The sequence below is a fragment of the Gobio gobio genome (assembly GCF_949357685.1).
Source record: "Gobio gobio genome assembly, chromosome: 24".
In the NCBI taxonomy this organism is placed as follows: domain Eukaryota; kingdom Metazoa; phylum Chordata; class Actinopteri; order Cypriniformes; family Gobionidae; genus Gobio; species Gobio gobio.
Window position 1 is genome coordinate 12898884 of NC_137120.1, and position 15102 is coordinate 12913985.

At 45.1% G+C, this 15102-nt stretch overlaps 1 protein-coding gene across 3 annotated transcripts in view; it reads right to left on the reverse strand.

The window, feature by feature from the left end:
* Positions 1–204: 204 nt before the first annotated feature.
* Positions 205–15102, reverse strand: part of LOC307120386 (SLAM family member 5-like) — a 62367-nt gene continuing 47469 nt past the window's right edge. The window contains exons 2-5 of one of the 3 annotated variants that reach the window (XM_079807405.1): positions 14949–15012; positions 2417–2740; positions 1659–1946; positions 205–1536 (exon numbers count right to left, since the gene is read on the reverse strand). In XM_079807405.1, coding sequence (XP_079663531.1) covers positions 1421–1536; positions 1659–1946; positions 2417–2740; positions 14949–14964 — 744 coding nt within the window. In that variant the 5' untranslated portion in view covers positions 14965–15012 and the 3' untranslated portion in view covers positions 205–1420. Of the gene's footprint in view, positions 1537–1658; positions 1947–2416; positions 2741–3302; positions 3495–14948; positions 15013–15102 lie in introns of those variants that run through there. The other 2 variants (XM_079807404.1, XM_079807406.1) reach the window with 2 other exon arrangements.

The following is a 15102-nucleotide window of genomic DNA, read 5'->3' on the forward strand; positions in this document are numbered from 1 at the left end:
TCGAATCCTCGTCCATCTCGCAATGGGTTGTGGGCAATATCAGCCGTTAGAGTGCGCATCGATCTGCACTTCGGATTCTGACCGGAAATAGTAAACCATCCGGGAATCTTTGGAATACTTTTTTCAACATACTAAGATTTGGGACATACTAATTCTTTTTTCGAATACTATTTAGTACGGATAGTATGCGAATTGGGACGCAGCCCTTGCGTGTGTGCTGGTGTGCACCTAAGCGCATGTAAGACGGAGAGCATCCTGATTAGCCTGTTTCGGTAAGGCAACCAATCAATTGTCAGTGTGGGCGGGCTTTTATCTCTTCTCCCGAACCGAATTAATCAGTTCAGTGTATCTAGAAACTGGAGCCATGGCAGAGGGAGAGTGCCCCAAAAAACGAAAGTATAAACATAATGACAATCTTGCACGCTGTACAGTTTGTTACTGACATGTTATGGTTGAGTTAAACAAGTTTCATTTCATGTGCATATTTTTTCAGGTCGGCTAGTTGCCGAGGCTACATGAAAACAACAAACTCCTTAGAACTGTTTAAAGTTGCAATGAAATATAAATAAAAGCAGTTTACATAAATAGTATAAGCAGCTTATGTAAATAGTAAAAGTGATCTACATAATTTTACATAATTTGTTACAAATAATTGCATAGGCCTATAGAAATTATATATTAATGATATATTATATTAAACTATACAAGTAAAGTCATGTTCTGTGGTGAAATTCGGGATACCTCCCTGAAATGACTTTTTTCAGGTTGGGATGTCTAGTTCACCAAAAAATGAAAATTACCTCATGATTTGTGTATATGAAATTCTTCTTTCAGATGAAAACAATCGAAGTTATATTAAAAATGTCCAGGCTCTTTCAAGCTTTATAATGGCAGTGACTTGTTGGGTAATTTTTGAAGTACATAAAAGTGCATCTATCCATAATAAAACTGCTCCACACGGCTCTGGTGGGTTAATAAAGTCCTTCTGAAGCAAAGTGGCACACTTTTTTTGAGAGTGCAGAAAATACAGCCACAAGAAGATATATTCAGGGTCCAGCAAATTACATTTATTTTTAGTCATTTTTACACCACATATTTCAAATCATAGAACATAGCTTTACACCACAGCAATGATATTTTCACTAAATATTAAATGACATTTCAGTTTGTTTCTCAACCTTCAGAGCATGCATGGGATTAAACATGGGACTGTTTTATGATAAGTGCAAGAAAGATATTTATTTTGTTTATGTCTTGCTCCTAACCTCAATTTTACTGTCCTGCTCTTGTTAATCAACATTATTCTTCAAATGCTGTCAGAGCTTATCCTATACTGAACACATAAGATTCTTTGTGCTGCTGTTCAAGAACATATTCACTTTGTTTCCAGGTCTCATGGTGATTTCTGCTCTCGCCTTTTCTATTTAGCATTACTGGATCTGATGTCATAAACCACAAAAGTAACAGCAGCCACGCCCACCAGAGCAGCGGTGACCAATCGGATCACAGCTTCATTAAAACCACAATGGTGGATTTCTAAAGGAAAAAAAAAGAGAAATTAAGTTGTTAAAGGAGGTTGATTTGTTTGCAATTTTTTTTTTATACGGAAATTTGTACCAGTAACTAAACAAATGCTAATATCAGCCGTGCTGCCGTACCTGCACATGTGTGACAGAGTTGAGTGATGTCCAGATGTGTGGTCTGGTTGCTGATGGCATTGTTGAGCACACAGCTGTAGGTGTTTTCATCCTGATATTCCACCTCCAGATGTAAAGAGATACTGCTGCTTAGATCAGACACACTGATGCTGGACAATAAACTGTTTCCTTTGTACCAGGAGAGAGTCACATGACTCACATTCACCACTGAACACACCAGTGAACAATTTGATGATGATGATGATGATGAAAAACAGTCTCTACTGATGACAGGAACAGGCAGACGAGCTGGAGAGAATAAAGAGAAATATATTGGACACCCCTGTTCTAATGGCTCAGATCATGACAGTTATTGTTATTGAGCGATTTAAAGCGTCTCAATTAGTCTCATCAAATTTGGCCCTAGGTGGGGTTTGAAAACGGTGGGAAAAAAGTTGCACAAAATCTATTCTACTAGGTGAAAATGTAATGTAGGTTGGCTACATTCAAAAAGCTCAGGAATCAAATTAAAATTTATTTTTTAGACCAAATGCAACTTTGAAAGAATGATAATAATAATGATAATAATACAAACAGGTACAATAGGTGCACAGCCCTTCAGTGCTCAATCCCCCCAACTGACAACTGACAAAAATCGGTACGCTTCTGTTTGCCATCTCCTTTACATATAAATAATTTGAAACATTAGTATTTTAATATTGCGGTTTATTCTAAAACAAATTTTGTGTCAATAAAGGAAATGAAATGAAGTTACTCACAATAGATGTTAACTTTGAACTTCTTGACCTGGGTTTCTCTCTTGATGTTTAGTTGATAAATTCCAGCGTCTGTGGTTCTGGTGTTTGTGATGGTCAGAGATCCAGTCTGATGATCCAGCTTCAGTCTGTCTCTAAATCTCCCATCAGCACTACCATTATATAATGAGATCTTACTGTCATCTATGAGAGCTATGAGAGCACCTTGATCTCCAAACCTCCACTTTATCTGATCATCTCTCTGCACTTCAGTAACATCAGAGTTTAGAGTGACTGAATCTCCCTCCATCACTGACACCGTCTTCACTTCATCAACACCAAACACACCTGAGGAACAAAAAGTTACAAACAAATGAAAGATTCCTGCCAGAAAAGAGCTTTAATCACTACAAATGTACAGAAAAACATTTGTAATTTAACAGCCATTTTGGGGGATGCAGTAAAAAATTTGGTGGGTGGGGGCAATTGGTAATAAATGATGCTTTAATATAATATATTTTTAATATCATAATATAACATACACGTATATAAATAATTATACAGAATTATATACAGTAGATAAAGTAGCCTAAATAATTATGAAATTAGTTTACATAGAACCAATTGTCCCCATAAGGATATAAATCACCTGAAATCACATACTCTCTGCAACATTTTTGGAGATTAATTAAAAGCAATGCATTATGTGACAAGAAGCACCTAACATCGGCAGGCACAATAAGCAACAATCAGTCAAATCAACTAAAGCTAAACAAACTAAATATTTTTTTCTGTGTCAAATGTGACTTTTGGCCAGATGTGTTTAGAGCGAATAACAGCAAAAGGTTGAAGGATTTCTTACTCTGTATTACAAGTGCCAAAAGCTGAAGCCACGATATAGAGAACTTACCAACGAGATGCCCCGAATAACAGAGCAAAGCAAACAGGGGAAGCATTTTCTTCAAAAATTCTCCTACGTCTCTATAGTAACATCAGTTGACAGAAATGTTACATTTATACGGATACGAATCTTCATACACAAGCATTGTAATGAAATAATAGATATGATGAAAATAACTGTCTACAGTGAAGTGATGTTGTGGTCGACAGTCAATGAGAATAATCCTGTGCGCGCCGCCTTCATGTGCTTTTGTTTAGACCAGGAAACACAAAGCATGCTTTTATTGATGTAGTTTTCTCCCTTATCGTACCAGAGTTATTTGTAATTGACTCAATGCTATATCTTTAGTTTCTGAAATGTTGGCTATGTAATGATAAGAAGATTCAAGAATAACATGAGATGTATGTATGCAGATTTTTTTCTGTCTTGTTCTGGACTGAGGGCTCTGGGTGGAGACCGCTCATCAACAATGAGCGATGAGCGCTTACCAGGATCAACTAAACGCTGGATTTTCAAAACTACGCGGCTCCATTGTTGCAGTAAATTTGCACAACGTTCATGAATGAATAATTTGTAGCTGCACACCGGTCTGTTGTTGCAGGAACATCAACTTTACATTTTCACGCCCCTAAACATTACGCGGAACAAAACAAACTGTGATTGGTTGCGTTACATGTCAGTCAAACGTCCCGGCGGTCCTTGACCAATGAAAGCTGCGATAGAGTCCAGACCAATGCTGCGTTCCAGTTCATTTTTATTATGCCCTTCACTCGTTAAAGGGTAACTAAACCCTAAACCAACTTTTTTTAGTTAATGATCTGTAATACTGGGGCTTTATTAATGCTGTTCATTGATTCGAGTAAATGTTTTGACATTTGAGTATAAAGTGTTTTAATTCTATAAAATATGGTGTAAAACCGCCAAAGTGCTGCCCTCTTAAGGTTGAACGGTGGCTACTGCAGTTGAATTTTCCTATTGGACGTTGTGGTACATCGTGACGTAGGATGGTACCTCCAACGGCTCACTATCCGCGCCCCTGGCACGAGCTCACCACGCCCTCAGAAATGTTTCCCCCAATCACATGATGAGAACGGCTTTACTCCAGTATGAACTGTCATATTACATGAAGTGGAAACATTATGAATGAAACTCACTTGACACATGCTTTAACATTGTATTGAAGAAAATACGGTTAAATAATGAAGTTGTCAGTACACGTCAGGCTTGTGTACAGATAATTTTCATACATGAGACGCGCTTTCAAACCCTGACACGCAAGTGGTTGCCGCGGACGCAGATAGATTAGGTCGGTTCTCTTGCGCGGCTGCTTCACTAGCATCGTCGGCATCGGGAGTTAACGCAGTTTGAGCAGCGGCTCGCATTGATAAGGCTCCGGGTTTATGTCTACAGACAATCCACCCTCCTCCACTTCAGGTGAAGGTAGGAGAAATGACCGCTCTGTTGCAAAGCTGGCGTCACTCCAGTCATTATCCATCTTTGCGACTCGCGAGTCTGACAGCTGTCAATCAACCCGTCCCTGCGGGTCTCAGGTGCACGCCCTCCGCTCAGCCCCGCCCTCGGTTCGTCCCCTCTGTGTCCGCCGGGCTCTGCCCACTTTTCCAGCATTTTTTGAAAATTGCCAGTGGGTGGAGTTAAGCTCTGAGCAGGGGTTTAGTTACCCTTTAACTTCCCTCCGTCTCGTTCACTCGGATGTGCGTCATTTCTTACGTTGCATGAGTGTCCACTACTGGAGGAACATTTGCAATGGGCTGAACTGGAACGTCCTAAGCCCTTGATCACTTCGAATCCTATGAGTTGATTTATTATTTAATTTTTTCCTTTACGAAATTGTTTAATGTAGCATTCTATATGTATATAGGTGTATTAGCATTGTTTTAAATGTTTTTTAAAATAATACAAAATCATATAGTTGTTTGTGGTGGGGTAAATTAAACGCTATATGCGGTGACGTCACAAACTTGTTGCATTGTGGTATATGAAGCTGCCTGAAGTGTACATATGAAGTAGACTCGCTCCCTCGGTCAAAATCGAGGGAGCAAGGGTCTATCCATATAAACTTCCCTTGTCCACTTCACAAAGTGGAACCAACTTCAAAATGTCGGCGGGGATTCCCACGAGGGGAAGTGCTTAGGGAAGTTCGCAAGTGCATGTCTAAAACTGGAGTGGAACGCAGCAATAGTCAGGTCTCAATGTGAAGGCACTTATAAAAAAATAACAAAATATATAGCCTATATTTTTATTGCTTATTATTTATTACAACAATAACAGAACAGGAACAAATAAAAGAAAACACAACAAACTAAAATTCCAGGTTTAAGGATGCAAAAATATAAAATACAAGAAAGTGAATAAAAACAAAAATAAATAATACACCAAACAAACATTAAAAGCTTTAATATTTCTCAATCTTAAATGTATTCAATAAATGAATGGTTTTAACAGCTTTTTTTATATTATTTTTTTTACTTTTTAATGGAAACAACCCTCTACAATGTGAGTAAATCACTTGCATATGCGAGTAAATATACACTCTGGGCGACTAAATTATATCCATTATTAGCCATTGGCCATTGGAATGTATAGCCTTATTATTATTTTTGCTTGCTGAAAAACAAACTTTACCACAGAACGTATCAGCTAGATGCAATAAAGAAAGCATGTTTACAGTATGAAATACCTCTACATAAAGAAACACCCAAAGAAAACGTCTCGGTTACGTATGTAACCCTCGTTCCCTGAGGAGGGAACGGAGACGTACGTTAGTGACTAACGAATGGGGGTTTCGCCTAGAAGCCAATTACCTTCGAGGTGTTTAACAGCGCCCAATGGCGTGCCAATGCCATGGGCATGCGGAATTTGCATGCGTAACTCCGCCCCACCGCGTGGGTATATAAGGAAGTACACTGGCAACATTGCATTATGTTTCTGCTGCGGAGCCAAGATCTGAACTCCGCGTTCCAGCAGCACAGCTGACGTGGCTGAGGAACGTACGTCTCTGTTCCCTCCTCAGGGAACGAGGGTTACATACGTAACCGAGACGTTCCCTTTCGTTCAGTCACTACGACGTACGTTAGTGACTAACGAATGGGGGTTCCAATATAACCGCGCCACTCAGCTGTCGTCCAGTGCCCTGCGTAAGTGTGAGATCCCGCCACTCAAGGCCGTAGGACTCCCACTTATCACAGGATTACCAAGGTACACTGGGAAGCATATCCCAGTGAGGGAATGCCAAAGATGCCTACCCGTGGGGAGGACTTAGAGAGTACACATATGACCCGCTGTGGGCTGCATATGGGAAACTCTAGGGTACCAGCCGAAGGTGGATTTTTAACCCTAGGGGTGGCAGGGGCTTGCCAAGGGAAAGACACCTGCTCACTGAGGAGGCTTACGGTGGAAATACTCGTGTGGGGGTCGCCGGAGGGAACCATGCACACGGGGCACCTGGCCGGACATGAGGGTCTGGGCTCGAAGGGGCAGACTGAACTGATGTCGGCGTCGACAGTGCTGGAGGAGCTCAGGGCTCTCGGGGAGCTCACCTGAGGAGAATATCGCACGTATCCAGTCCGTGGAGTGGAGTGGCGAGCAAGCGAAGACACCTACAGCCTGGTCCATTACCGGCCCCTCGGGGGGGGCGAGTACATAGTCGGACACTGGCTCCACTCGGAGATTGTAGAATCTGGCGAATGTGTTGGGTGTCGCCCAGCCTGCAGCTCTGCAGATGTCTGTTAGCGAGGCGCCATGCGCTAGAGCCCAAGAGGAGGCCACACTCCGAGTGGAGTGTGCCCTCACCCCAAGGGGACATGGTCGACCTTGCTGCTGGTAAGCCAAAACTATGGTGTCCACTATCCAGTGAGACAACCTCTGCTTTGAGAGAGCTTTTCCCTTCCGCTCTCCACCATAACAGACAAAGAGCTGGTCTGAGGTCCTGAAACACTGCGTCATGTCTACGTAAGCGCGGAGAGCGCGTACTGGACAGAGCAATGCCAAGGCTGGGTCTGCCTCCTCCAAAGGCAGCGCTTGCAGGTTCACTACCTGATCTCTGAAGGGAGTGGTAGGAACCTTGGGCACATATCCAGGCCGAGGTCTCAAGGTCACGTGAGAGTTAGCCGGCCCGAACTCAAGGCACGCTTCGTCAACTGAAAAAGCCTGCAGGTCCCCGACCCTCTTAAGAGAGGCCAATGCGGTCAGCAGAGCCGTCTTCATCAACAGGAACTTAATGTCAACCGACCGCAAAGGCTCAAAGGGAGGCCTCTGCAGAGCACTTAGAACTACTGAGAGGTCCCAAGAGGGAACGAGAGGAGAGCGAGGATGATTCAGTCTCCTCGCCCCCCTCAGGAACCTGATGATCAGGTCGTGCTGACTTACCTTTTTGTCTCCCAAGAGGTCGTGATGGGCAGATATTGCAGCCACATACACTTTCAGGGTGGAGGGAGAAAGCCTTCGCTCCAGCCCCTCTTGGAGAAACTCAAGCACGGACCCAATCGGGCAATTCCAGGGGTCTTCTTGGCGGGAAGAGCACCAGGTGACGAAGAGGTTCCACTTCAACGCATAGGCATGCCGAGTGGACTCTGCCCTAGCGGAAGTGATGGTGGCGGCCACCGTAGGTGGCAGGCCACTCAAACCTGCCGCGTCCCGTCCAGAAGCCACACGTGGAGCTTCCAGAGCGCTGGACGCGGGTGCCATAGGGTGCCCCGTCTCTGAGAGAGGAGGTCCGGTCTCAGAGGGATAGGCCAGGGAGGGGCTGTCGCAAGGAGTAGCAGTTCTGAGAACCAGGTCTGGCCGTGCCAATACGGGGCGACCAACATGACCTGCTCCTTGTCCTCCCTGATCTTGCACAGAACCCGTGCGAGAAGGCTCACTGGGGGAAACGCATATAAGCATAGGCCCTGGGGCCAGCTGTGCGCCAGTGCATCCGTGCCGAGCGTGCCCTCGGTCAGGGAATAGTACAGGCTGCAGTGGGAAGAGTCGTGGGAGGCAAACAGATCTACCTGTGCGTCGCCGAACTGTTCTCAAATCAGCTGGACCATCTGGGGATGGAGTCTCCATTCTCCAGGAAGTGGCTGAATTCGTGAGAGCTCGTCGGCTGCACGGTTCAGGTCTCCCGGGATGTGGATAGCACGAAGGGACCTCAGGTGCTTCTGACTCCATAAAACGAGATGGCGGGCAAGTTGAGACATACGGCGGGAGCGTAGACCGCCCTGGTGGTTGATGTACGCTACAGTGGCCGTGTTGTCCGTCCGGACAAGTACGTGTTGACCCCTCAGCAACGCTCGAAACGGTGCAGGGCGAACCGAACTGCCAGCAACTCGAGGCAATTGACATGCAGAAGGCGCTGGGGTCCTGTCCAGGAGCCCGCGGCTGCTTGTCCATTGCACATGACACCTCAGCCCGTGGAGGAGGCATCTGTTGATACAACAACATGCCTGGAAACTCGTTCTAAGGACACGCCGGCCCGTAGAAAACTGAGGTTCGACCACGGAGTGAGTGTGTGTAAGAAGGCCCGGGTTATTTGGACCCGGAGCGTGCCAGACCGCCATGCCCATCTCGGGACTCGATCGCGAAGCCAGTGCTGAAGCGGTCTCATATGTAGCAATCCGAGCGGCGTTACCGCGGCTGCAGATGCCATATGCCCCAGGAGCCTCTGAAAATGTTTCAGTGGAACCGCACTCTTGCTCTCGATTTGACGGAGGCAAGTCAGCAGAGACTGCGCGCTCGCTCGTAAGCTGCGCGCACATGGCGACTGAGTCGATCTCCATACCGAGAAAAGAGATCCTCTGCACGGGGCAGAGTTTGCTCTTCTCCCAGTTCACCCGAAGGCCCAGACAGGCTAAGTGGTGGAGAACCAGATCTCTGTGTTCGCAAACCTGCTCTCGAGAGTGACTCAGTATGAGCCAGTCGTCGAGGTAGTTCAGGATGCGAACCCCGTGCTGCCGTAGGGGCGCAAGGGCTGCCTCGGCAATCTTCGTAAAGACGCGAGGGGACAGAGATAGCCCGAATGGGAGGACCGCGTACTGGTATGCCCGCCCCTCGAAAGCAAACCGTAGGAAAGGTCTGTGTCGAGGTAGGATGGAGACATGAAAGTAGGCGTCCTTCAGGTTGATCGCTGCAAAACAATCGCCGGGACGAACGCATTCGAAAAGGCGTTTCGCTGTCAACATTTTGAACGGAAACTTGTTAAGGTAACGGTTCAAGATGCGCAGGTCCAGGATTGGTCTCAACCCACCGGTCTTTTTGGGTACAATGAATTAGGGGCTGTAAAACCCGGACTTCATCTCGGCTGGAGGGACAGGTTTGATCGCACCCTTCGCCAGTAGGGTGGCAACCTCCGCTCACATGACAGGGGCATTGGCCCTGACCATAGTAAAGCGGACTCCCCGGAAACAGGGAGGAACCTGCGCGAACTGAATCGCGTAGCCGCGCCTGACTGTCTTCGCGACCCAGCGGGACAGCCCTGGAATCTGAAGCCAGGCTCCCAGGAACTGCACCAGCGGGGTCATTCGGACTACAGGCGTACCCGGTGTGGGGCAGCGATGCAGCGTTACCGACCCGGACAAGGGAGGCTGTTGGGCGTCCCGGTGTGGGGGTGCGGTTAACTGCTGCGTCCTGACAGAGGAGACCAGGGAAGGACGCACGTTCCACTGGGATCTGCTCTGCCAGGAGGCTGGCGACAGAGTGGGATGCGAGTGGCGGGACCCGTGGGTGGCGCGCACTGACATCACCGATCTCTGGGGGCTCAGGGATGGGAGTGTTAATTCTTTCTTTGACCAGATTAGGGTGCTGCTGACCCGGGGGCCAGCAGCTAAACAAAGGATTCTCCCCCGGCCCTCCACCGGGGGAAGGAGTGGTCCTGCTACCATCTCCTCGAAAGAATTTCCCATCCCTGAGCGTTCGGGACAGGGCGGAGGGTTCCACTCTATCCCTAGACTCGCGGCTGCCCGAGACAGCATGGCTGTCAGCTCTGGGTCCGACTCGGGCAATGCTGGCGCGCCCGAAGGCGGCAGCACAGCCGAGTCATCATCCTCAGAGGACTCGAGCCCACCTTGTGATGCGGTGACCGACATCGCATCATCCTCTGGAGCGCCAAACGAAATGCGCGGGGGAGCCGGAGCTGGCCCCGCGATTTCAGCCTGAACGCTCACGGGTTGCGGAACGCTAGAGGGAGGTGTGGCCCGAGGCATGAGCGTCGGGGCTTTGTTCCACACCGTAACCCTCAGGTCACACTGACCACCAGCCGAAGTACCGGCCACGGGGGGCACGGTAGATCGGGGTGTGGTTGAGGGGACTCTCACTTCATTACGAAGATCCTTGAGTCTTGACCGCAGGACCGCGATGGTCATGTTCCCGCAGTGGGAACATGACTCATCCACGAACGCTGCTTGAGCATGCTGAACGCCCAAGCATACCAAGCAGAGATCGTGCCCATCAGAAGAAGTCAATGACCGGCCACACCCAGAAGTACACGGGCAAGACATCCTGAAAAGGACGTGCCACGTGTAAGCTCTTTTATGAGAGGAAAGCTTCGCAGAGACGCCGAAGCGCCCAGGGACCACACACCAGCTGTCAGACGGACCACTGCGCAGATCAGCAGGCAGGCAATATCCAGTATGCGATCACTGGAACGCGCCGTAGATCCAACGCCTCTGGAAAGCTGCTCGTCTCGAAGGCTTGACAAAGACTCAGTTGTAGGCTTGAAGGAGTGAAGAGGTTCTCTTGGCTCCAAAGCAGAAACATAATGCGATGTTGCCAGCGTACTTCCTTATATACCCACGCGGTGGGGCGGAGTTACGCATGCAAATTCCGCATGCCCATGGCATTGGCACGCCATTGGGCGCTGTTAAACACCTCGAAGGTAATTGGCTTCTAGGCGAAACCCCCATTCGTTAGTCACTAACGTACGTCGTAGTGACTGAACGAAAGGGAAGGGCAAATTCTTTAGGGGAAACAGGGAAGTTGAAGTATGAAAGGAATTCATTATAAGTCATTAAATACCCTTGATAATTCAACAACTGTCCAACCAAAATACCCTTGTCAAACCAAGTTTTTAAAAATATACTCGTATGCTTATACAAAATACAGATTTTTATTTTGAATTTTTATTTCAGAAGTTCATTTTGAAGGTGTTATTTAAAATAGATCTAAAAAATCTAAATAATCAAGCCCAATATTTTTTATGTGAATTAACAATTACAGATTTTCTAATATGTATACGGTTTTTCACAAAAAGTTCAGCATTATTTGATTTATTATCTGAATATATAGCTAAGTAAGTCTAGAAATACCTTCTGCTTTAGCCAGCAGAACACGACCTTTGAGAGACAAGTCCCTCTGTAACCAAATATTAAATCTGTTTATATTTAATATTAAAACCTCCAAGGTCAGGTTTAAAAAAAAATTTTTTACTTTTTATGCTCATTTATAGTCACTATTAAGTATCTTTGCATCTGCCTGAAAATTAATTCTAACAGGTAAGAGGTAAAAAGGTTTTGGACCGAATGAAAGATGCACAAGCCCAACATCGACACAGTTTCAATTCATATAAATTAATTTAGGCTTGGTGTTTAAAATAAATGTTGTTTGTAATAAATGGCACAATATATAGACTATTTTTATTTAGGCTTATGTATATTTTCATTATATGGCTACATATATTTTTCATTCTTGTTGTTTTCTGTAGACTATTCATTTAAGGATTTGTCATACAGTGAGGGGAAGTAAAATCTGTATAGCCTACGTGTTAATAGTGTTTATAATGTTAATGTTGTTATTTACCTGTGTTTTACACTACTTCTAAATGTAGGCTAATAATAAAATGCAGTTTTTACAACAGTGCAACGTTCGCATGTTTCTCTCTCAACATGACCCGTACAGCTGAAGAAGCGCAGGACACATGAAGTAGACTCACTCCCTCGGTCAAAAGGGAGAGAGTGAGGGTCTGTCCAAATAAACTTCCCTCGTCCACTTCACAAACTGGAAAGCACTTCAAAATGGCGGCAGGGATTCCCCCGAGGGGAAGTGCTTAGGGAAGTTTGCAAGTGCGTGTCTAAAAGTGGAGTGGAACGCAGGCAGAGACGCGGAGCTGATCACGTGAGGGAAGCACACACTTCTCTTAACACAGCACAAACAGACAGTCTTTTGTGATTTAATAAGGACACAAAGCCTTATCGAGCTTTCGATTTTAGTTTTTTTGACAGCAGTTGCATAAAAAAAATATTTGTGGCAGTCAATGTTGATATTGTGGCGGGCCTCCACAAATAAATCAATGTATGGGAAACACTGCTGCTTATAAGCAACATTTAAAGTAGGACTTGGTGCAAGCTCTCAAAATAACGTCCGCTCAGGCTGCCATCTTGGTCACGCCCCCAGGCTGCACACTTTGAACGCCGCATTTGAAGTGCAATTGTGTCACAGCAGTGCGATGAAGGCTTGCCCAATAGAGTGGTGCAGGTATGACGTTACTTTGTAGGCCAACCGGCAAAACCCAATAGGATTTTACCATAGGCTTTTGGATTATCTCTAAAAACAAGCTCTGTGATCAACTAAAGTTAATGATACTTACACGTTTTGTCCATCAAGATAATGATCACAGATGAACACAACTTTTATAAATTCTGAAGCCTAAATGACATCTGTCACTCAAAATCGTAAGCCAAAAATACAAATAAACGAAAACTGTTGGCTTACTAGCTATACTGCAAAATTAATATAACCTAGGATGGCTTGAGGGTGAGTAAATCATGGTCTAATTTTCATTTTTGGGTGAACTAACCCTTCAAGTTTAACATCAGAAACAACAAAAATTAACTATTTGTATGTAGCTATACTTTCATTGAGCTGATCGGGAGACCCTGGTGGTGCTGCTGGACCGGGATGGGCTGCACAATAGAGACCCCGGTAAGGCCTCTGCCAGCGGGACATCATATGGGATAAGTGAATCTTTCCACTGTCCACTGCGTTGTCTAACAGGTTTGCAGGGCTGAATCAGTCGGCGGCTGCCATATTATAACAAGTACAATATATGCCTCTGAGATGATGTGGAGTTGAATAAAAATAAGTAAAAAAGACTTGGACTTAAATACAGAGTAAATGTATAAATGTGATATTGTACAGTTACATTTAAAGTAAGAAAAAAACTGTTAACTAATAGTTGCTAATGATATACTGGCATTAAATATTTGAACCCTACATACTTTACCTGGTTATGGTCCGGTCTCACGTCATCGCAGTCTTTGCAGAATGTCAAAATCCAATAAAAATTCCGCTTTTTAAAATCCCGTCACATACGTCCGCTGTCATTTGTCGCACAGCTAAGCCATTTAACGATGCTCGGTTCAGTGTTGCCAAGTCTGGTATTGGGCTACTTTTACACTGTTGCTGTGGGTTGTTTGTATAGCCTATAGTCCACGGGTTTAAGTTGTCTTTATTTTAGCAATATTTCTCCCGCTATAGTATAGTGAATAGTTTTCACTTCACCTCCTTTCTGAAACGAACCCCTGATGTCACATGTCTGTCTGTTTAGTTGATCTTTCAGTTGTGTTTTCATCCTGTCACATGTTCCTTTGTCACAGTTTTCGCATCAGTCCTTTGTTACCATAGTTACCCTTGTTAGTTAAGTTCTGTTCAGCTGTATTTAGTCAATTATCTCGTTTCTGTTTGCTATTTAAGTTCCTCTTGTTCACTCACTCTTGGTCTGCCTTGAGTTTATCTTTGATTAAAACACGTTTGGATTGCATCTCCTGAGTCTTCTGCCTGTTCCTGTGCACACACCCATGACACCTGAAAAGTTAAGCCAAAGTGTCTCGATCACGAATGGGATGTGAGACAAACTTTTTTAGGTAGTGTTTATCACACTGGTGTTAGTTCAAGTGTTTTTTCTTTAAATAAGTTTGGTTTTAGTTATTTGATGCTATAAAAACAAGTGTGTGACGTTATGATTGACAGCTGAGATTGACAGCTTCTCTAAGCGAAGTAGTCACTGAGGCACCAAGAGACTTTTTTCTGGATCTTCACAAGGAGATTGGAGCTTCAACTTTAATTTCTACATTTCCATAACTGTTTATTTCCATAACTCTGAAGGGAGTGAAGGTGTGTGGCCCATCTTTTTTTACAGTCTATGTTCCAGACCTTCTGCCCTCAGTCTGAAGGTCTGGCTACACGAGACTAGGGAGTGGGTAGTGGTTATAGGTCTATGGATCGAGTTCACAGTAGGTGGAGGTAATGAGCGAAATTGGTGCGAACCGCCGAAAAAGGGAAGAAGAAGAAGAAGAAGGATGACAGCAGTTTTAAACTACCCCATGTGCAGTTAACAAGGACCTGGCGATACGCCAGCGTTTTTTTGGGTGGCACAAAGTCAGCGGCTTGACACGGTTGGACCTCTGTCGGCACACCATCAGCAAGCCGACCAATCTAAAAATGCGGTCGGTCTCCCAACTTTTTTTGGGTGGCACCCACCAGCGGTTTGCAGCGGCTGGGCCTCCTAGTGATTTTGACAGGCCAAAATCAGGAGCTTCTCAAAAAAAAGTGGACATGTGAGAGAGAGATGAAGTGTGTAAACAGAGCAGAAACTGACCAGTGCATTGGAGTGCATATATATATTAGGGATGCAACAATACAGTTAGTCCACGGTTCAATACATACCTCGGTTTTTAACCATGGTTTTCGGTTCGGTTCTGATGGCTTGTCACATCAGTTTTTTGTTGTTCTATTCTTAGGCGACAGGAACAGCAAGAGGTTAAGGAGAAAAAAAGACTAGTTTTTATTGCAATACTCTTTCTTTATTTTACTTTTGAAA